This window comes from Rana temporaria, chromosome 10, assembly GCF_905171775.1.
Source record: "Rana temporaria chromosome 10, aRanTem1.1, whole genome shotgun sequence".
NCBI lineage: Eukaryota > Metazoa > Chordata > Amphibia > Anura > Ranidae > Rana > Rana temporaria.
Window position 1 is genome coordinate 138,252,826 of NC_053498.1, and position 23,295 is coordinate 138,276,120.

The following is a 23,295-nucleotide window of genomic DNA, read 5'->3' on the forward strand; positions in this document are numbered from 1 at the left end:
AAATATTTTTTAATAAGTAAAAGGGTGCAAACAAAATAAATTACCCCCCCCCAAAAAAGTGCCAAAATGGGGGGGGGGGGGGTGTTAACAGCATTGAACAAGCAAAGCTTCCCCTTTTGGGTGGAGCTCTGCTTTAAGTTTTGACTTTACTGGTAAAGTCTCTGACTATTGCTGTCTGTCATGACAGTGTGTATTAGACATTTATAAAAAGTCACAATGATTATTGTGAAGGGTTCATAGTCCTATCTGGTGGCCATATAATGGGTTACCGGATAGATAACCAAACCCGGTGTCGATCGTTCTCAGTCTGCTATCACCTAGATTGTGGTCCTACATGCTGAAAAATCTTTGTGCTGGATGAGGTTGAGAGTGTCACATAATGGTGACAGCGCTGTGTGAGGAGCGGGTGTCTGGGGTCTGACACCACGTTCGTCACAAAAACCTTGGGGGTTATTTACGGAAGGCAAATCCACATTGCACTACAAGTGCAAACTACACTTGAAATTGTACTGAAAGTGCACTTGGAAGTGCAATCGCTGTAAATCTGAGGGGTAGATCTGAAATGAGGGGAAGCTCTTCTGATTTTATTATCTAATCATGTGCAATCTAAAATGCTGTTTTTTTTTTTCTTGCATGTCCCCCTCAGATCTACGGCGACTGCACTTCCAAGTGCACTTTCAGTGCAATTTCAAGTGTAGTTTGCACTTGTAGTGCAATGTGGATTTGCCTTTTGTAAATAACCCCCAAGGTTTTTGTGACGTACGTGGTGTCCGACCCCAGACGACGTCATTGTATGACGAAACGTAGGTCGGGAGGAGACGTGCTGACGTGTGCGTTACGGTCCTGTGTGGACGGGCGTTCGTGAGAGCCGGCCGGCTTTATCTTTATATCCCATGCTTTTATGAAGATCCTTTCTTGTAAGTGCAATTTATTTTATTTAATCTATGTTATCCTACGGTACATCACTATGTGAGCCTTGTTTTCTTTGGGTCTATACTGCCACTCACACATACCTGGAGGATTCCACATACTGGTGTTTGTTGCAGTTCCATCACAAGGCCCGGGCTGGGGTTTACAGTCGCAAGCTATTAATGCTTGCCATCTGGTAAGCTTGCATTTCTTACAGTGATCCATATCGGTGGTGGTTTATCAGCACATGAGTCACTTTGGAAATATTTTATACACCCTCAATAGGATTAATTTGAACTTTTTATTGCATCTATCGATATTTTCTTGATATTTATTATAGCAAAAAGTAAAAAATATTGAATTTTTTTCAAAATTGTTGCTCTATTTTTGTTTATAGCGCAAAAAATTAAAACCGCAGAGGTGATCAAATACCACCAAAAGTAAGCTCTTTTCTTTGTGGGAAAAAAAGGACGCCAATTTTGTTTGGGAGCCACGTCGCACGACTGCGCAATTGTCAGTTAAAGCGACACAGTTCCGAATCGCAAAAACTGACCAGGTCCTTTAGCTGCCTAAAGGTCCGGGTCTTAAGTGGTTAATGAGTGTCTGATATGTAAGTGTAGTATGATGACAGTGTTGTCGGTATTTTGCATTGTTGCACCCTGCATGTATTTATGGAAGCAGCATGATGTCATACGGGTGAAGGAAGGAGACGTGTCACTTTGAGGTGCTACAGTCTGATCTCAGGGGTATAAATCCGAGCAGATACAAGAATTCTGTACGGATCTAATGCTTTCCTGGCACCAATCCCTAGCAACACCTTGGAGACAAAACTCAGTAAAGCCAAAGCTGAGCCGGCTGTATGCTGGCCCTTTCATTAAATAATCTATTTACTCAGCAATCAGAGGATGCTTGGTAAATAAGTACTAACCCAGGGGCTGCTAATAGGTGGCTGTTCCATTCTCTCCCTGGTGATTGCTTGTGTTTGCCTCATAAACCAACTCTGTTATCAGCTCTTCTGTCCGGGAGGGAAGCCTGTGATTTCAAGTGCTCCACAGCTTCAAGAACAAGGCAGAGATGTTTATAAGGGTCCTCTATGGAGGTAGGTGGAAATGTATCATCTTTCAACACTTGTGTGGCCATACTGTGATGATAGATATGGTTATATACCAAGATTTACTGGGCCTCTTTAAAAGTATGAAAACTACATAGGTGTGCACAGTCTATTACATTAGGGTGTTCACCCCAAAGCCCAAACACACACTACCGATCGCCCATGGTGTTCATTCAGAAAGGGAAGGGGGCGGTTAATTACATATTTACTGGCCCCTTCCCCACTCCTAATACATCCCAGCAGCAACAGCCGATAGGAGAGGAGGGAAGCTGGCAGCGCTGTGGGGGGGGAAGATGGGAGCCAGGGCAGTAGAGGGAATCTGTGCTGCACAGGGTGATTAGGGTGTGCCTGGGCACACCCTGTGCGCATGCCTCTGGAAGACTAACGTTGGTGCCAAACTGAAAAACCTGAGCTGTCGGGTCCATACTCTGACTATTTCTTTTTTGGTACAAGTATGCAGATGAGGAGATCTTTTATCTATTGTCCCAGAATTATTTGGACCCCTTCCTGACAGTGCTTGTGAGCGGCTCTTTCTGACTATGCCAAGCTGTGGGCCAGAACCAGCATGCACCCCTTTGAATTACTTCAGACCAGGCTTAACATAACCTTACTGTTGTAATTCAGCATGATAATACAGCAAACAAACAAACAAACATGATGTAGTGGCCCAGGCATACTTCTGTGAGGTGAGTCCATGTAGGCATTGTCCATGACTTGTATGCTGTCCATGACTCCCATTATCTTCAGTGCTGTGGTAGCACTCACAGGTGAGTCTCCATCCCGTCAGCACTACCGAGTCCGCTCCGACACCTGGCTCCCCTCTCCTCTGGTCTCGGCAGTCCCTTCCTTTATATCATAGGTAAACCCACCAAAAGCCTGGGAACTGAGCCAAACGTGCCTTTCTCCAGCCTGGGCCAGCTGCTGGACTTACTACACACATTTCAACCTGCCTACACACTGATTGCCTGGCTGCAGAGGCGGCTCTAGGCTTTGTGAGGCCTTAGGCAAAACTTGACATGGGGCCCCACTCACACCCATGATGGGAAAAATAATTAAAGGACAAGAGCCTCTTCCCCACAACCCTGGCCGGTGGTCTTGGGGGGTCTGCGGGCAGGGGGCTTATCGGAATCTGGAAGTCTCCTTTAACAAGGCGGCCACCAGATGTTGCTCTTTAATAACTATGGGGCGGGGGCCACCTGGTGATGTCACCTGGTGAACCTGCCCCCTTGTGACATCATTGACTGAGGTCATGCTGGGCCATTGATGCCACAAGGGGTGGTGTCACCGATATTCACTGGTTATGATTTAACCTTTATAGTTAAGGAAATACAATCAAATAGGGGGTGTACCATCGTCCTAGTATTCTAATATGAATTGAGGGGTCTCAGGGATTCCCGAGGGTCCCGATATTCACTGGTTGTTAGGGACGCTGGGCTCTAATGCTGCCTGAGCACAGCAGCGTTAAGGTCCCCTGTCCCTCAAAACTGTAGTAATGCATTGGGTAAGTTAGGTGAGTGCGAGGCCTTAGGCAACCGCCTAATTTGCCTAATTAAAGAGCCGCCTCTGCCTGGCTGTCTCTGGATTTAGTCACTGATTATATACAAGTCCCATAGGTGTGTGCAGCCCATTGTATTAGGCTGGGTTCACACTGATAGGACACGACAGTCATCCGACTTTCATGAACAGGATACTACTTTGATGCAACTTTGTGATAGTCTGACTTGTCCTTTGACCAATCAAAACAATCCCAGTGTGAGATAAATTCCTTTTACTGCTGCTGTAATCACGTGTCAGATGTCAAAAGTCGGATGGTAAGGACAAGGATCCTACTTTGATCCAAATTCAATGATATTCAATGGGCTGAAGTAGGATCAAAGTCGGACCACAGTAGTACAGGGAGCATTTTCAAAGTCGGACCAGTTAAGACAGCTCCCATAAGGAAACATTGATTTTCACACGTCATGCGACATGAGCTCCCAATGTAGGACCGTTTGTCAGACAAGTGTGAACCCGGCCTTAGGGTGTGCACCTCAAAGCTCAAACACACATGCCTTTCTCTGCAGCCTCTTCTGCACTGGGAAGTGAATGAATAGGAATTGCTTTGTGCTGAATGGCTTTCTGTTCATTCACAAATTAAAGCATAGTAAACAGGTTGCTATGCTTCAGTTATGATTGCACACAGTGTGTTTTGCGTGTCCATTTAGAAAGGGAAGTGGCTGCTAAATGACATATTGATTAGCCCCTTCCCCCATCCTTCATCCTGAAACATCCACCCCTGCAGCCGAGGGGAGAGGAAAATAGGGAAACCAACAGCAACATGGGGGAATCGGCACCGCACAGTGTGATTAGGGTGTGCCCAGGCACACCCCCTGCGCATGCATATGACAAGTCCCCTCAACTCCAAAAATATGGACCCCACAGATGTAATTAAAGGGGATGTGCCACGGGAAAATAATATTAAAAGCCAGCAGCTACAAATACTGCAGGTGCTGACTTTTAATATTAGGACACTTACCTGTCCTGGAGTCCAGCGCCGATCGCAGCAGAGGACGAGCGATCGCTCGTGTCTCTGCTGCTCCCCCCGCCATCCACGCTGAGGGAACCAGGAAGTGAAGCACTGCGGCTTCACTGCCCGGTTCCCGCCGCGCCCGCCGATTGGCTCTCGCTGTGTGCTGGGAGCCGAGTGTTCCCAGCACACAACTGGGGGGGCGACGGGATGTGACGGAATGCCCGTCTTTTGCCCGTGAATGCCGGGCCGGAAGTGGGTGCAAATACCTGTCTTTAGACAGGTATCTGCACCCCCCTGAAAGGTGTCAAATGTGACACCGGAGGGGGGGAGGGTTCCGATCAGCGGGACTCCACTTTAGGGTGGAGAACTGCTTTAAGATTTTTGACACCCACTGCTGAAACAAGCCTGTGCTACAGGCAACAGAAGTTAACAAGATGCATTAATTATTTCAAAATTATTTCAGAGGGCAATATCTTAAGCATATAAGGTGTTATGGTATGAATGTGGAAGACTAGATCCTGTGTAGGGTATCAAAGAGACTTCAAACTTTTGCTTACTTGGGGGCCTCTGGAGAGACAGCAGTTATCACAGGGTGACCAATGTTCACGAGGTGGTTCCGCAGCTTTTCAGTTCCGGCAAAAAGAGCCCTTCCCATATTCGGCCCTATTTGCCTGAACATGCTTTGATATAAACACATTTCATTGGTGAAGGTTGGTTGTATAAAACACTTCTGCCATTTTGTCATTTCAAGTTTTAAAACGGATTTCTCTCTACAGATAGTGAAGAAATGCTGTTTAATATTAACTGCAAGGTGCAACTTCTGCTGGAAGGTATCAAGAGCGGCTGCCGCTGTGACAATGAAGGTAAAACAGGGGCAGATTGTAACTACAAACAACAGGGTTCATGTTACTATCCTCTCAGCTGCCAAGAGCCATGCCAATCCAGAGTCATATCTAGACATGTGCCATTCCGTTCGTAACCAATGGATTTTCGTACAAATTTGTTAGTATTCGTACTTTCGGATCAATTCGAACATCCAAATAGCTGAAAGTACAAAAATATGAAAATTACGTAATTACGAATAAGCAAAATAAGGAACAAGCGAAAATACGAACTTATGATTGGACAAACTTACTAAAATACGAAACACCGAAACGGCAAAAGAACGAAAATTACATCTATAACGAATGATTTGTATTCTGTAATTTTGTATATTCGTGTTTTCATCTCTGTGTTTTGTACATCCGTTTCTTTGTTCGTAAATTTTTGTACTCAAATTGTTCCTTCAAATGGGCACTGGGCAGTGTAGCTAGTGATGTATCTTACTTAAAGCGGGAGTTCACCCATTTATAAAAAAAAAAATTTTCTCCCCTTAGCTTCCTGCTCGTTGTGTCTAGGGGAATCGGCTATTTGTATTAAAATATGAGCAGTACTTACCCGTTTTCGAGCTGCATCTTCTTCCGTCGCTTCCGGGTATGGGTCTTCGGGAGCGGGCGTTCCTTCTTGATTGACAGCCTTCCGAGAGGCTTCCGACGGTCGCATCCATCGCGTCACTCGTAGCCGAAAGAAGCCGAACGTCGGTGCGGCTCTATACTGCGCCTGCGCACCGACGTTCGGCTTCTTTCGGAAAATCGTGACGCGATGGATGCGACCGTCGGAAGCCTCTCGGAAGACTGTCAATCAAGAAGGAACGCCCATTCCCGCAGCCCATACCCGGAAGCGACGGAGAAGATGCATCTCGTAAACGGGTAAGTACTGCACATATTTTAAAATAAATAGCCGATTCCCCTAGTAAAAACGAGCAGGAATCTAAGGGGGAAAAGTGCCCTCTAAGGGTGAACCCCCGCTTTAACCACTTAAGACCTGGACCAAAATGCAGGTAAAGGACCCGGCCAGTTTTTGCGATTCGGCACTGCGTTGCTTTAACTGACAATTGCGCGGTCGTGCAACGTGGTAACCAAACAAAATTGGCGTTCTTTTTTTCCCACAAATAGAGCTTTCCTTTGGTGGTATTTGATCACCTCTGCGGTTTTTATTTTTTGCGCTATAAACAAAAATAAAGCGACAATTTTGAAAAAAGTGCAATATTTTTTCCTTTTTTCTATAATAAATATCCCCCCAAAAAAAAATAAAAAAAATTTCCCTCAGTTTAAGCCGATACGTATTCTTCTACCTATAAAAAAATCGCAATAAGCGTTTATCGATAGGTTTGCGCAAAATTTATAGTGTTTACAAAATAGGGGATAGTTTTATTACATTTTTATTAATACATTTTTTTTACTACTAATGGCGGCGATCAGCAATTTTTTTCGTGACCGCGACATTATGGCGGACACATCGGACAATTTTGACACATTTTTGGGACAATTGTCATTTTCACAGCAAAAAATGCTATAAAAATGCATTGTTTACTGTGAAAATGACAATTGCAGTTTGGGAGTTAACCACTAGGGGGCGCTGAAGAGGTTAAGTGTGACCTCATATGTTTTTCTAACTGTAGGGGGGCGGGGCTGGACGTGTGACATCATTGATCGTGTTTCCCTATATAACACACGATCAATGACGGCGCCACAGTGAATAACAGGGAAGCCGTGTTTACACACAGCTCTCCTCGTTCTTCAGCTCCGGGGACCGATCGTGGGACTCCGGTGGCGATCGGGGCCGCAGTTTTCTACTTGATCTACCATTTAGTACGAGGGTGAGCCACCCACACACTTGAGTTGTAATTGTTCTACCGTGCTTTTTGTTTGGCGGTGCCGGTGGTCTAGCAAGTTTTGCTGCATGGGTTTTCTTTCTCTAAAAAAAAATCAATAAAAAGATCTAAAAAAAAAGGAATAAAGTCCTGGTTGTAGCAGATTGTACCTATTTCTCTGCTGAAGTTAGTTTGATGAATTTACACATTTTTCAAAAGCAACGAAGGTGAAATTTGTCTTGCTGTTATGTTTTTTGGGTGGCTGGTCTCAGGTTGGTGAATACAAAGGGCTGTGAAAGAAACCAATTCTGTATTCTTTGTCCTGACATACAGGTTACATTGATAATCTGATAACCCAGAGGTAATACTTTTATTTAGGAGAGACCTTGGGGCACACCTGTTAAGTGCATAGGACTCTATAACAAGCCACCTTTGTGTCTCAAATGTGAATTTTGCAGGTGATGTGGAGTTAGCGGATGAAAGTGGACAAGTGAAAAATCTGCTGGAAAATCAGCAGCGCTACGCCAACGAGGTGCTCAGCGAGAGAGAGACCTGTGTGCTGCTTGCTGTAACAAGTAAGTGAAGTATAATGTATGTGAGAGGTCCGTCTGAGTCACTTGCCGTCTACTCAAGCCTCATCAATTTTATCTTATTTTCCCCATGCCCAGGACTTCAGGATTCCTCGGATGTCATATTTACACCCTTACTCAACGATGACAACATTGTGAACTCTAAATTTCTTGGTAAGACTTTGAACATTTCAGTGAGTGAATACAAACTGCGTTCCTTTATACTAAATGTCATGATTAGACTGTAGCAGGACCTGTTTTATGGCATGCATTATTGAGATTTTTTCAATGACCATGCAGTATTACATCTATTATATTATATGGCTTAAAGCAGGGGTCTTGAATTAAAATTCAAGGAGGTCCGGTCACTAAAATTTTCTTTGGGTCGAGGTCCGAATCTCAAGTCCCCATTTTTCCCCATCACAGCGCCCCTTTACATCAGGTGTCTCCATCACAGCGCCCTTTTACATCAGGTGTCCCCATCACAGCACCCCTTTACATCAGGTGTCCCCATCACAGCACCCCTTTACATCAGGTGTCCCCATCACAGCACCCCTTTACATCAGGTGTCCCCATCACAGCACCCCTTCACATCAGGTGTCCCCATCACAGCGCCCCTTTACATCAGGTGTCCCCATTACAGCACCCCTTTACATCAGGTGTCCCCATCACAGCGCCCCTTTACATCAGGTGTCCCCATCACAGCACCCCTTCACATCAGGTGTCCCCATCACAGCGCCCCTTTACATCAGGTGTCTCCATCACAGCACCACTTTACATCAGGTGTCCCCATCACAGCACCCCTTTACATCAGGGGTCCCATCACAGTGCCCCTTTTTTCATCAGGGGTCCCTATCACAGCACTCCTTTAAATCAGGGGTCCCATCACAGTGCCCCTTTACATCAGGGGTCCCCATCACAGCACTCCTTTACATCAGGTGTCCCTATCACAGCACTCCTTTAAATCAGGGGTCCCCATCACAGCGCCCCTTTACATCAAGTGTCCCTATCACAGCACTCCTTTAAATCAGGGGTCCCCATCACAGCATCCCTTTACATCAGGTGTCCCCATCACAGCACCCCTGTGATGGGGTACAAGGGCTCTGTCCAGACAACTTTACCATTTATTCATTGAGATCTACTGTAATTGGGCAACTAAGTGGCAAATTATGTTTAATGTTGATAAATGTAAAGTTTATGCATTTGGGGGCTGAGAATATGCATGCATCATACATACTGGGGTGGGGGGGGGGGTAAAACTGGGGGAATCAATGGTGGAAAAGGATCTGGGAGTTTTGGTAGATCACAAATTCAATAATAGCATGCAAAGCCAGGCTGCAGTTTCCAAAGTCAGCAAAGTCCTTTCTTGTATTAGTAGAGGTATGGACTCCAGAGAGAGTGAGATCATTTTGCCCCCCCCCCTGTACAAATCATTAGTAAGACCTCATCTGGAATATGCAGTTCAGTTTTGGGCCCCAGTTCTCAAAAAGGATATTGGGGAACTGGAGAAGGGCAAGAGAAGGGCAACCAAACTGATAAGAGGAATGGAGGAGCTAAGCCAGGCCACCATGCTCTCAGGTGCCCCCCCCCCCCCGTGCTCTCAGGCTCCCCCACTGCTATCCAGCCCTTTCCAGTGCTCATCGCCCCCCTGTACACTCTAGCCCCTCTGTTCTCATCAGCCCCCCCCCCCAGTGCTCTCCAGCCCCTCTGTGTTCTCAGCCCCCCAGTGCTCTCCGTCCCTCCCAGTGCTCCTCAGACCCCCCCTGTACTCTCCGCCCCCCCTGTACTCTCCAGCCCTTCCCAGTGCTCTCCAGCCCCCCGTACTTTCCGCCCCCCTAGTGCTCTCCAGTATCCCATGCTCTCCGGCCCCCCAGTGCTCTCCAGCCCCCCCCCCCCCCCGTGCTCTCCAGTATCCCATGCTTTCCGGCCCCCCAGTGCTCTCCAGCCTCCCCCCCCACATTCTCAGCCCCCCCCATGCTCTCCGTGCCTCCCAGTAAATATGTCATGGGCTGCTCAGTATAAAATGCCTGGGCCTGTTTTTTGTCCCAGTCCAGGCCGGAGCTCAGCTATGAGGAAAGATTATTTATTTTCTCTTGAGAAGAGGAGATTAAGGAGGGATATGAGCAAACATGTACATATATATAAGGGTTCATAAAGTGAACTTGGTGTTCAGTTATTCACGTTACTGTCATCACAGAGGACAAGGGGACAATCTTTACATCTAGAGGAAAAGAGATTTAGTCTCCAAATACTGAAAGGTTTCTTCAGAGTAAGAGCTGTGAAAATGTAAAATGGACTTCCTCCAGAGGTGGTTCTGTCCAGCTCAGTAGATTGCTTTATCTCCCTAGCGGTAATCCCGAGAGTGTCTCCGGGCTAAATTTCAGTACCATTAGCGGTAACCCCGAGGCACTCTTGAGATTGCATCGCAGTATCCTGGTAGAGGTTACTTACCTTGCCACCAGGATCCTGCTATGTCTCCCCGCTGTGTCCAGCCGCCGGATCCCCCGCCCGATGTACTGTTTTCCAGGCTCCTTTCTCTGCGAGCGTCGCAACGCATGACAACGGAGCCAACGGGAATTTCAACAACGTGAAAAAAACAGAACACATACAGTATTGTAAACTTACAGATTACATTACTGTATCAAATCATTTCACCTCCCTATGTCCCTAATGCTTTGTCCATTGCCCTGCATGTAGTTTTTCATTATAAATACTATTCTTTCTGTCTGTAAACTTCAGATTGCCCATGGCAACCAAAAAGTGTCCCATTACGTCAAAAGCGGTTTCAGCGATAATAAATTAGAATCACTTGCAGAATTGAGTGATAGTGATTCGTGGCGAAGTTAGTCATCAAACACTGAAAGTAACGACAGCGACAATTCTGCAACTGAGCAAATTTCAGTGTGTTTGAGTTGATTACATTATTGAATAAAATTCATTAATATAGCCGTATTTATCGGCGTATACCACGCACTATTTTGCCCTGGGGCAAAATCAGGGCAAAATCGTGGGTGCGCGGTATACGCCGATACCCGCTTTCCCGCGCCGAGTTTGAATACTGCGCCGGCATATACCGAGCGCAGTACACTCGTGTATCTTCGGGCAGTCTCGGCTCCTCTCATACTGACGTACAGGACGTCAGCGCGAGAGTAGCCGAGCCTGCCCGACAATACACGAGTGTACTGAGCTCGGTATATGTCGGCGCAGTATTCAAACTCGGCGCGGGGGAACGAGCGGGGAGGACGCGAGGACGCCGCAGAAGGACGCCGGACCCGACGAAGAGGACACCCGAAGCCGCAGACGGACGCCGGACCAGACGAGGCCGCCGATGGACGCCGCGCAAGACACCAAAACTGTAAGTACAAAAAATCTTTTTTTCCACAGGAATTCGGGGCAAATTTAGGGGTGCGCGATATACGCGGGAGCGCACTATACCCCGATAAATACGGTATATTATTTTTGATAATTATTTATAGGTATTTATTATATTATAATTTATGATTTTGTGTTTCAAACTTTATCAGTCTACTAGACTCTTGTTTGGACAGATTTAAGTGAGTTATTCCTAAGAATAAAAGGCCTACAATATAAAAATCTAAATTTCCATGCAAAACAATGTCGGCATCAAAAATCGGACATAATCATACCGCCAGGGAGGATAAAAAAGGCCTGAATTCTTCCCTAAATGTACATAATATAACTGCGTACTGACATTTATAGGTAAAGTTGATCCGGGGAAAATCCGATTACCTCTCGGGGGATCAGGATGGAATTTTTTCCCCTGCTGTAGCAAATTGGATCATGCTCTGCTGGGGTTTTTAGTCTTCCTCTGGATCAACTGTGGGTGAAGGATTGTATATATGGGATTATTTAATACATATGCTGTTGAGCATATATCCCCGCGCCACACCTATGTAATTATATATTCTGTATTAAGCCAGCTGCTTTTATAACTAAAAAGTAATGCTTGATGAACACACTGAATAAATTCTGTGACTAAACAGCGCTTCCTATGTTGGATGCAATCCTATTATACCGTGATCATTTAATAAACCATATATTATTGAAAAGGTGTCAATTTGTGAATTTAAATAAATAAATATAATCCTGTGGCTAATAAAATAATACAACAAGAAGTGTTCTAGCCCATGTATCAAACAAACTCTGTGTAGGGATATTGTAACCAACACTGATGAGATCTAGTATGATAAGGTGACAATGAAAAACAATAAATTATCACGGTATAATAAAATTATAAGTGCAACTTATAACATCCAAGTGAAAGATATAACAACAACCAGAAAAAAAAATTCAAAAGCAGAATCACCGAGTTGGAAAAAGGATCACCCCTCCACTCTTTGCAGAACTGCTCAAGTTCCATTAAATTTGATAGCGACCGTTTGTGGACTGAAGTCTTCAAGTCATTCCACAAATTTTCAATGGGGTTTTAGTCTGGGCTCTGACTAGGCCATGCAAGGACTTTCACCTTTTTCTCCTTCAACCACTATGTGGTCATTGTTGCTGTGTGATTTGGGTCATTGTCATGTTGGAAGGTAAACCTTCTTCCCATTGACAACTTTCTGGTAGCAGAATTTCCTCAAGAATTTGATGGTATCTCCACCCAGGTTTCTTTCTATCCTGACAAGTGCTCTAGTCCCTGCTGCAGAGAAACACCCCCCATAACAGGATATTACCCCCCCCCCCCATAACAGGATATTACCCCCCCCCCCATAACAGGATATTACCCCCTCCATGCTTTACTGTAGGAATGGTGTTATTTGGTCAGTTTCCTCCTGGCCCGTTTCTCCAGTTTGGAGCGATGGTCTGTGTTCTACTAAATACCTTCCACTTCTTAATAATGGACTTCACTTTTCTTCTAGGGATGGGGGCTATAGTGTTTGTAACATTGAAAAGTTTAAAACTGGTGCACATACTGTAAATAGAGCTAACAGTGGCAAAGAAATAAGATGTCCCTGGGTTGGTGGTGTTCCTGAAAGAAACACCTCTACAAATCTCTTCCCTCACATAAACTCTTAGATGGCATCTTGGCAAATGCAATATACAGGGATATGGGAAATTGGATTGACATAAACACCCACACAGGTTGAACTAGATGGACTGGTGTCGTGTTTAACCTTATAAACAATGTAACTACTTAACTAATGCCAAAAAGGATTCACAAAGAGTTTGAGTGCCACATCTCTAAAATAGTGCATTATCTGAAGGGGTTATAAATAGTTAAATGGGACTTTTGAGGCTCAACCCTTTTTATCTAAAATTCCAATTTTATTAGTTCAAATTTATGAAATCCTATAGCGACATCATCACTTCACATAAAAAGTGTTATAACATCACAGTGCAAAACTTTTAAAAACATTGTAACAATACAGTGTATCATATCCAAAAGTGATGATCTTAAGGCTTGACATGTTTCCTGGACTTAATCCACTTCTTCAGGAGCCATTGGTATAATAATACACAATATAATGTTCCAATGTCACATTTTATCATGGTGTATGATGGGACCAAAAACATTATGGGGTTGATTTACTAAAGGGAAATTCACTCTGAGCCCCCTGCTGTCCATTTTACTCGACCAGGGATTGGCTGAGGCTGTATCCAGTACCAGCTCAGAGTCTCTGCCCTCTCCTGCTCACTATGTTTCCAGAAAGTTCTGGAAAGACAGAGGGAGACAGGCAAGCCAGCAGCTGCCGAACTCAAATTAGGCAAAAAACTAAATTTGCCTCACTTCCAGCACCTGACCTCGCTACGTAAACTGTACAGAAAATGTACAGTAGGAAATAAAGTCTTCCATGTGGAGAGTTCACATTATATGCACTCAGGGCAGTTTGAAGGAATTTGGGGGCCCCAAGAAAAATGGGGCCCCCCAAGCACCCCCCCCCCCGCATGCAAAGCCTACGTTTACGCTACACAATTTTTTTTTCTATTCCTGCCTCCCCTTCTTCCCTGTAGGCTGCCGCTGTTGCGTGGCCGAGCTCCTCTTCCCCCTGCCTCTTCCCCAGTCCCCTATCAGATAGTGCCCGGGCCGGGTACTGTGCGGTACAGGAGATTCAGTTTCCTGTCTTCCTGGCAGGACTGAAAGGAAGTGAGCACTCAGTGTGCACTTCCTGTCAGTCCGGCCGGGAACAGGAAACTGAATCTCCTGTACCACGTGCGGTACCTGGCCGGACTGGCAGGACTCCAGGTGGAAGGAAGAGGAGATCGGCCACGCTATATACTGGGTAGTGGAAGTTGGGGGCCCCAGGCCAGCTCGGGGGCCCCAAGCAATTTTTTGTTTTGCCTGTCCTGTAGCGACAGGCCTGTATGCACTTGATCTGAGGCATTCTGGTTGGCTAACAATTTTGAAGTGGAATTAAAAAATCTTTACGCAAGGCTTCTCAATAGTTGGCTATAGATTATCAATATGAAAAAAGGAATCCAAGAGATTTGTTGTTGAACCAGGATGGCTGTCACTCTAATTGTTAAAAAAAAACTTGTTTGATCACTGCGTATGACAATCGCGCTAATAAGATTACACAAATTACGCAGAAATATTGGCATTTTCTTACTAATGATATAGGCTAATTAAGTATTTTATTGACAATTATCCTGGCATAACCTCTAATAGAATGACATTTATACGTAACAACTACTAACATACGTTGGTTCCTTAGTAGAGGTGATCCGTGTAAATTAATACCTCGGGGTGTTTTCACATGCAAGACATGTTTATACTGCATATGTATTAATACACAGAAAATTGTGACTCGATTAATAACTGTAAAGATGAGATGACACTGCTTAGAAATTATCAGATCTTTGGGGTGAGGCTCCTTAATTGTGAATGCCATGCATTCTATATTTTATTAAAATAGAAAACATTTATAATCTTGTTTATGCTACTACTAATGGCAATATCCAGACCCCAGCTGGGAGACATTTTGCACAGCTACACAGATATCAATCAGATGGTCTACAAGTCTTAGCCCTAGTAACAGGGCCGATCCTAGGGTCACAAGCGCCTGGGTGCAGAAATATTTCTGGCGCCCCCCACATGAGCGTCATCATTTTACTATCTCCTCCCCTTTACAAATATTTCTATGGCAATGACTCAACCACAGAGATGCTCCCCCACAAAGTCTTTATTACCCTGGGATCCTTACATGATCTCTTAACAATAAACAAAATACAGGAAGAGAAGCAGAGTACTTTATTGGGACCTGGAGGGGGGCCTCTGTGATGGACACAGAGAGGGCTTCTGTTAGAGAGTCTGTTAGACGTTCGGCGCCCCCACCTCTGCAGGCACCTGGGTGCAATGCACCCTGTCTAGGATCGGCCCTGCCTAGTAAATGTTCATAGTAACCTCCAAGGTGGGGATTTTCAAAGTGTTTCAAGTAAAAACAAATTGGATTGATCAACTCAGGGCAGTTCAGTTTTACATCTTTTCACCTAAAAAGGGAAGTTCTGCCTTTTCTCCTCTTTCCCCCCTCCACTCCTACTTTCAGATGTTTTTAATTTCATTTTTGGGACCAGGTACCAATTTCTGACTCCCACTTCCCCTGGTCGCATCCTCCTGGATAGGTCTCGGGGTACCAGGAGGTTGCCGGACCACTGAGAAAGCGTAGTGGCTTGTGGGCATGCACAATCCCGGGGGGCCAGCTGTGAAGCACCTGGGAGTCAAAGTCGGCTTTCCACATCAAGGATGGCTACACTGGGGACCCAAAGAGTGACGAAGAACCAGTCCAGGTGCTTGATCCCTGGTCAGGTAAGTGCATGGTTATTAAAAGTTAGCAGTTACAGTATTTGTAGCTGCTGACTTAAAAAAAAAAATTCCAGACCAAAATTCCTCTTTAACCACTTCTCCACCGGGCCTATTCTGGCACGAGAGAAGTGCCAGAATAGGCCAGGTGGAGAAGTGGTTAAAGAGGAATTTTGGTCTGGAATTTTTTTGGCTAGAAAATTTATCAGAACACCCAATATTATATATATATTTTTTAGCAGACACCCTGGGGAATAAAATGGCGGTCATTGCAATTTTTTTTCTCGCACTGTATTTGCGCAATAAATTTTAAAATGCCCTTTTCTAGAAAAAAACGGTTTTATGAATTAAAAAATAACAAAACAGTAAAGTTAGCCCAATCTTTTTGTATAATATGAAAGATGATGTTACGCCAAGTAAATAGATACCTAACATGTCACGCTTTAAAATGTATTTTATTTTTTATATTTTACTTAATTTTTTTTATTTTTACACTTTTTTTTTACATTTTTATTTTTTTTGATCACTTTTATTCCTATTACAAGGAATGTAACCATCCCTTGTAATAGGAATCACTGTGACAGGTCCTCTTTATGGAGAGATGCAGGGTGAATAAGACACCACATCTCTCCTCCAGGCTTTGAAAGCATGAGATCGTGAACAAAAAAAATCACCGATCTCATGCCGACAGCCGAGATTGCGGCTTTGCTTTCTTCTGGGTATCCGGGCCTCCGACGGTCATAGAGATGATTGGTGACCATGTGGTCACCGGAAATCTCTATCGTCGTGAGCCGGCGCCGGCCGATTTGTTCTCCGGGCCTCCGACGGTCATAGAGATGATTGGTGACCATATGGTCACCGGAAATCTCTATCGTCGTGAGCCGGCGCCAGCCGATTTGTTCTCCGGGCCTCCGATGGCACTTTTTCAGATTGAATTTTAGCTACCCCAGCTTTTGCAATCAACCAAAAATCTAAATGACTGTATAATAGCAGCAATAGTATACCTGCTACAAACTTCAATACTATTTATAGCCTGAGTCAACCACTTACAATCGCAATAAAAAAAAACGTAAACTTGTAAATATATTGTATAATCACAAATTTAACTAATCCCTCTTTAGGTGTGTCACTACCAACCTTTGAGTACGTCATGTCTTAGAATTTAGAACAAGAGGGCACGCCTTAAACTGGCATATATATAGTGTATCTCATAAAGTCATTATACAACTTTACAAAAGATATATATGTTTTTCTTTATCACTATAAAAATAAAAAAGCTTTCCAACACCCACAAAGCACTTACAATTATGAAATTCTCATGAAGACTAACACATGACCTTCTAATAATGCATATAAGGTATAATCTTATTTATCCATATACATAATATTTTTTAGCATATTCTGAAGGATGCACATTGTATACTTCCCTGTTGCTGGATAATAGACATTAGACAATGAGTGCTCCAGCATCCCACTGCTGAATCTATAAGCTGGCTTTTTATAAAAATGCGATAACACAATTGGCATTGCAAATAGCTGGCCAAAAAAATGATTTTATTTTTTATTTTACTTATTTTTTTTTATTTTTACACTTTTTTTTTCATTTTAATTTTTTTGATCACTTTTATTCCTATTACAAGGAATGTAAACATCCCTTGCAATAGGAATCACTGTGACAGGTCCTCTTTATGGAGAGAGGAGGGGTCAATAAGACACCACATCTCCTCCAGGCTTTGAAAGCATGAAATTGTGAAAAAAAAATCACCAATCTCATGCCGACAGCCGCGATTGCGGCTTTGTTTACTTTCGGGTATCCGGGCCTCCGATGGTCATAGAGATGATTGGTGACCATGTGGTTTAACTGGAAATCTCTATCGTCGTGAGCCGGCGCTGGCCGATTCGTTCTCCAGGCCCCCGATGGCACGGGAGAGCCTGGAGAAGCACATTAGACAATGAGTGCTCCAGCATCCCACTGCTGAATCTATAAGCTGGCTTTTTATAAAAATGCGATAACACAATTGGCATTGCAAATAGCTGGCCAAAGGATCCAGCTGCTTGACTTGTACAATTCTGCTGGATAAATGACGGTCTCACCCAATTTGAATCGCTGAATTTTTTAGGCGAGGGAGGCTGTAAGCATCAAAAGTAGGAACTGGTTAAATCCCATACCAAAGACTGAGGCCTCGTACACACGACCGAGTTTCTCGCCAAAAAACAGCAAGAAACTTGCTGGGAGATATATTTTTTTGCCGAGGAAACCGGTCGTGTGTACATTTTCGTCGAGGAAACTGTCGAAAAACTCGACGAGCCAAAAAGAGAGCAAGCTCTCTATTTCGTCGACGGGAGTCTCAAATTGGCTCATCAAGTTCCTTGACGGGCTGGTTTTCGACGAGTGTGTGTATGCAAAGAAACCCGTGCTTGCTCAGAATAAAGTATGAGACGGGAGTAAAAGTAGCATTTGTAATGGAGATAACACATTTTTCAAGCTGTAACAGACTGAAAAGTGCAAATCGTCTCTTAACAAACTTTTACTTAAAGCGGAGCTCTCCCCTGAATTTAACTAAATCTCAATATTACTAATGCTCCAAAACAATGCTAAATCGGATAGTTTTATATAAAAAAAGTTTTACTATACCATCTGACCTAGATAGGCTTCCGGTCTGCAGCCACTCGGGTTTCCGTCGGGTTTTCTGTTGTTTCCTGTCCCGCGCTGTGTCTTCTGGGAGCTTGTGTCATAGCTCCCTAATTATCATATTTGGCCCTGTGACAACAAACATCGCGCGACTTCGTTTACGACGCGGATGTAAACAAAGGAGGAGGGCGGGCGTTTGTCAATCTCCATTATACAGATACTGATCCTGTAACGCCGCTGCTCACCAGAGCGCATGAGCGAGATCGAGCGGTGGATGCTGGGACAGCATCCACCGCAATTAGGAAGTCCCTGCTTGTGGGCTTGTAACGCCCAAACCTAAGATGGCAACGGAAGGATACAATGAATATAAGTCTATATTCCACACAGCATGGCAGCGGAGCGGCCGTGGGACACCAGAACCGTGAGTTCAGCAAAGCAGTGCTATTGACCATTTGAATAGCGCATAAAGAAAAAATTGATTTTGTGTGGGAGATCCGCTTTAACACGCAAACACATGAGATTAGCAAAATCAGCCCCAAGAGTTTAGCCAGTGGAATCGAACTTCCCCTGCCGCTGTATGTGTTGTATGTCACCGTGTTTGAGAACGAGGAGATTTTGTCTTGACAGTGTGTACGCAAAGCAAGCTTGTCGAGTTCCTCGGTCGTGTGTACGAGGCCTTACACATTGCATTCATACCTGTGGACTACCACTGTAGTATCAATAGGCAATGTCTGTTGGAAGCTGAAGCCTAGAGAAGATGTATCATTGGCCATTGTTTAGTCTTTTAATAAAGACAAATCAACCATATGGGTCGGACAACTGGGGCTCATGTGTAAACAGGTGGTTTGTGTGTACCACAGTAGCTTCTCATTTTGAGTTGACAGATGGGGAGTTGCTCAAATATCAGACAGCTTAGGTCATTTAGGTACAGATGAGAAAGCAAAATGTGTCTCTTGGAGAATTTCTTTTGTCTGGGGTTAATGGCTTGGGTTCTGGCCAGAGTTTGTTCCTTTTACTTAGTGAACATAAAGTTCTTATGTTATCTTAGGTCTAGATTAAGACTATAGTGAGAATGGTTTAAGCAAATAGGTTCAATATATAAAGCATTCCAGTAAATCATTTTCAACCCCACTGATGAACAACTCTAGTTTGGTTTAAGTCTGTTAGGCCCCATGCACACGAGACGCAGATGCAAACTCATCTAAACACACGTTTTCAAACACAAAAAACGGCGTTTAAAACGCGTTTGCGTTTATAAGCGTTGGGTTAAGAAACATCACAAGACCCTCCCTAAGCTCAAAAAACAGTATTGTTTAACTATTGCAGCCATTTTGTGAGACCAGAGTGAGTAGTAGCTGAGAGAGCAGCAGTGTATGTGTATTTAGCCTGTCACTTGCCACGTCACCTGCCTCAAGTTGTGAATTGTCCACTTGCCACGTCACCTGCCACATCAACTGGCCACGTCACCTGCCACAAGTTGTGAATTGTCCACTTGCCATGTCACCTGACCACGACACCTGCCACAAGTTGTGGATTGTCCACTTGCCACGTCTCCTGGCCATGTCACCTGGCCACGTCACCTGCCACAAGTTGTGGATTATTCACTTGCCACATCACCTGGCACGTCACGTGCCTCGTCACCTGCCATAAGTTGTGGATTGTCCACTTGCCACATCACCAGGCCATGTCACCTGGCCACATCACCTGCCACGTCACCTGGCCATGTCACCTGCCACAAGTTGTGGATTGTTCACTTGCCACATCACCTGGCACGTCACGTGCCTCGTCACCTGCCACAAGTTGTGGATTGTCCACTTGCCACGTCACCAGGCCATGTCACCTGGCCACATCACCTGCCACAAGTTGTGGATTGTCCACTTGCCACATGACCTGGCCACGTGACCTGCCACGTGACCTGACCATGTCACCTGCCACAAGTTGTGGATTGTCCAATGGCCACGTAACCTGGCCATGTCATCTGCCACATCACATGGTCAAGTCACCTACCACAAGTTGTGGATTGTACACTTGCCACGTCACCTGGCCATGTCACCTGCCACAAGTTGTGGATTGTCCACTGGCCACGTGACCTGGCCACGTCACCTGCCACATCACCTGGCCACGTCACCTACCACAAGTTGTGGATTGTCCACTTTCCACGTCACCTGGCCATGTCACCTGCCACAAGTTGTGGATTGTCCACTGGCCAGGTCACCTGGTAACATTAGTAAATAGATAGGAAAGTATATTATATTTACTTGCTTTAAACTTTTTTTTTTTACATTTCTTCAGTTACTTCATTGTTTCCAGACCTAGGCCAAATGATGTCATCAGGGTCGATCCTAGGGTCACAGATGCCTGGGTGCAGAAATATTTCTGGTGCCCCCACATCGGCGTAGTCATCTTACTAACTCCTCCCCTTCTATGGCTACGACTCAAACACAGAGATGCTCCCCTAAGAAGTCTTCATTAGTGTCCTGACTTATAATAAATGGACACTTACCTGTCCAGGGTGCCCGCGATGTTTGCAGCCGAAGCTGATCAGTCGCTCGGCTCTTGGCTGCCCCCACCGCCATCCTCGTGAGGGAATCAGGAAGTGAAGCGCTGCGACTTCACTTCCCGGTTCCCTACTGCGCATGCGCGTCCTCACTGGTTCCTGCTGTCTTCTGGGACATGTGTGTTTCCCAGAAGACAGCGGGGGGGAGTGACGTAGACCCCCACAGATTCTGCGGGGGTCTATGCCCGGAAGTGGGTGCAAATACCTGTATTATGCACCCCCCTCCCCCTTGAAAGATGCCAAATGTGACACCAGAGGGGGAGGGTTCCGAAAAACAGAGGTTCTATTTTGTGTGGACCTCTGCTTTAAGGGTTTCTTCAGGAGGGGAGGAGAGCAGGAGGAGGGGGGTTCTTATCATCTGCCTTTACTCAAGATGGACATGGCTAGAAATGCTAGGAGGGTGTTTTTCAATGAGATTTCTCTGCAAAATAAACCACGGAGACATGGGTGGATGGGGGAGTTTGCTTTGAATCTTAAAATGTAATTAAATAGCTTTTTCTTAAATGCGGGGGAAAGTCCTGCTTTATGATAAAAGCCAATTCACTCTATATAATGTAATTTGGGGTATTTTAGTGAGATATGTATGACAAAAACCCTGATTGTGCTGCACTTTTGATGCAGTTTAGAGCAAGTTCAGACAAATGGAGCTTCCCCGCTGATTGTAATGAGTAAATCATTTATTTCAATTTCTTCAGCAAAATTAGGAAACTGGGGAGAATCCAAGGATTCAAGTCGCAAGCCGAAATCTAAAAAGTCCAATCGAAAAAGCACAGTGGTGATTTCCACCCCTCCGGATTGTAAGTAGCTCAATTTTCTTAAGTGATTTTATGGATGTCTAGGTTATAAATTATATTACTATGATTTATTACTATAATTTTACTTTTCAACAGTGACTGCAAAACAGAACACACCTATACGAAAACGGTCAATAAAGCCATGAGAAAGCGTGTCACACTAGAGAACCCGATAAACCTCTGTCAGACCATGAAGTGACATTGAGCTCTCGACATCAACCTATACCACCATCCCAATCCTGAGAGCTTCCCCCATTGCTTTTTATCTATTCCATATCATCATATAAATGTGTTATTTCTACAGCTGGATCCAGGATAACCAATGGGCTTCTGCTCTGAAACCACTGCTACAATTTCAGTAATATGAATTTGAATTGTGAAAGCTTCTAGATCAGAGGTGGGCAAACTACGGCCCGCGGGCCGTATACGGCCCGGCGGACCTTTTAATCCGGCCCCCAGGCGGATCGCTGAAAATCTGAATTTGAAGTCTGAATTTGCAGCCGAAAGAATTGCGGGTGTTAGCCGCACCTCTTTCCCGCCCCCCGCTGGTGCAGCTGAAGAAACCTGTGGGTGTTAGCCGCGCCTCCTTTCCCGCCCCCCGCTGATTCAGCCGAAGAAGCCATTGGAGCTGGCCACACTTCCTTTCCCGCCTCCCGCTGACGGCATTCTCAGCCGCCCGTCACCACGTGGAGTGAGTGTCCCCGAATTCAAAAAAGTCCCCCAATTCCCGCCAAGTAATGACCCGGTCCCGACTCCTCACCTCACACTGTGCACACTGCACAGGCTGCTGTAGGAGACCCGAGACGGCCGAGGACTGCAAGCAGCAAAACACTGACAGGACAGAGATTTCATCATCATCATCATCAGGTACTTGCTTGTGGGGATGCTGGCAGCAATTGATGGCACACTGGCAGCAATTGATGGCACACTGACAGCAATTGATGGCACACTGGTGGCACACTGGCAGCAATTGATGGCACACTGGCACCAATTGATGGCACACTGGCAGCAATTGATGGCACACTGGTGGCACACTGGCAGCAATTGATGGCACACTGGCAGCAATTGATGGCACACTGGCAGCAATTGATGGCACACTGGTGGCACACTGGCAGCAATTGATGGCACACTGGTTTATGTATGTCTTAGTGATTGATTAACATCACAACTTCATTGATTTGAAATTGATACCCTTATTTTTTGTATGATTTTTGCTTTTGCTCATCACTGCCACACACATGCAGCCATGCATTGCACGTATGTGGCAGTAATGAGCAAAACTAAAAATCATACAAAAAAAAAAGCAATCAATGAAGTTGTGATGTGAATCAATCACTAAGACAATAAGACATACATAAACCATAATTTATGACACGGCATACATTGTCGTTTGGCAGGACTTTATGGGGACAATGTCTGCAGTCTCTGATCCTCTCTAGTATCATGTCTGCAGTCTCTGATCCTCTCTGGTATCATGTGCGCAGTCTCTGATCCTCTCTGGTATCATGTCCGCAGTCTCTGATCCTCTCTGGTATCATGTCCGCAGTCTCTGATCCTCTCTGGAAATTTTCACTACTATGAGTCACAAATAGTGAAAAATGTTCATTGGTTTGGGAAATTTTGTTTAATAAATTAAATTTTTTTTCTTGTAAGGCAACCTCACTTTTTCATTGTTTAACTATAACAAGTACTCGTACCAGTTGTCCAACAATGATATTTACTGCTTTTTATAAAGAAATACAATTGATTTTATGCAGTATTAA

The 23,295-nt window shown here is 44.7% G+C and overlaps 1 protein-coding gene across 1 annotated transcript; it reads left to right on the top strand.

Moving 5' to 3' along the window:
- The first annotated feature begins 1,828 nt into the window (after positions 1-1,828).
- LOC120916121 (uncharacterized protein CXorf65-like) lies at positions 1,829-21,918 on the top strand. Its single transcript, XM_040326940.1, has 6 exons — positions 1,829-2,008; positions 5,306-5,392; positions 7,680-7,796; positions 7,890-7,964; positions 21,434-21,535; positions 21,629-21,918. The coding sequence occupies exons 1-6, from the start codon at positions 1,984-1,986 to the stop codon at positions 21,676-21,678; spliced, it is 456 nt and encodes a 151-aa protein (XP_040182874.1). The 5' UTR covers positions 1,829-1,983; the 3' UTR covers positions 21,679-21,918.
- Positions 21,919-23,295: the final 1,377 nt, after the last annotated feature.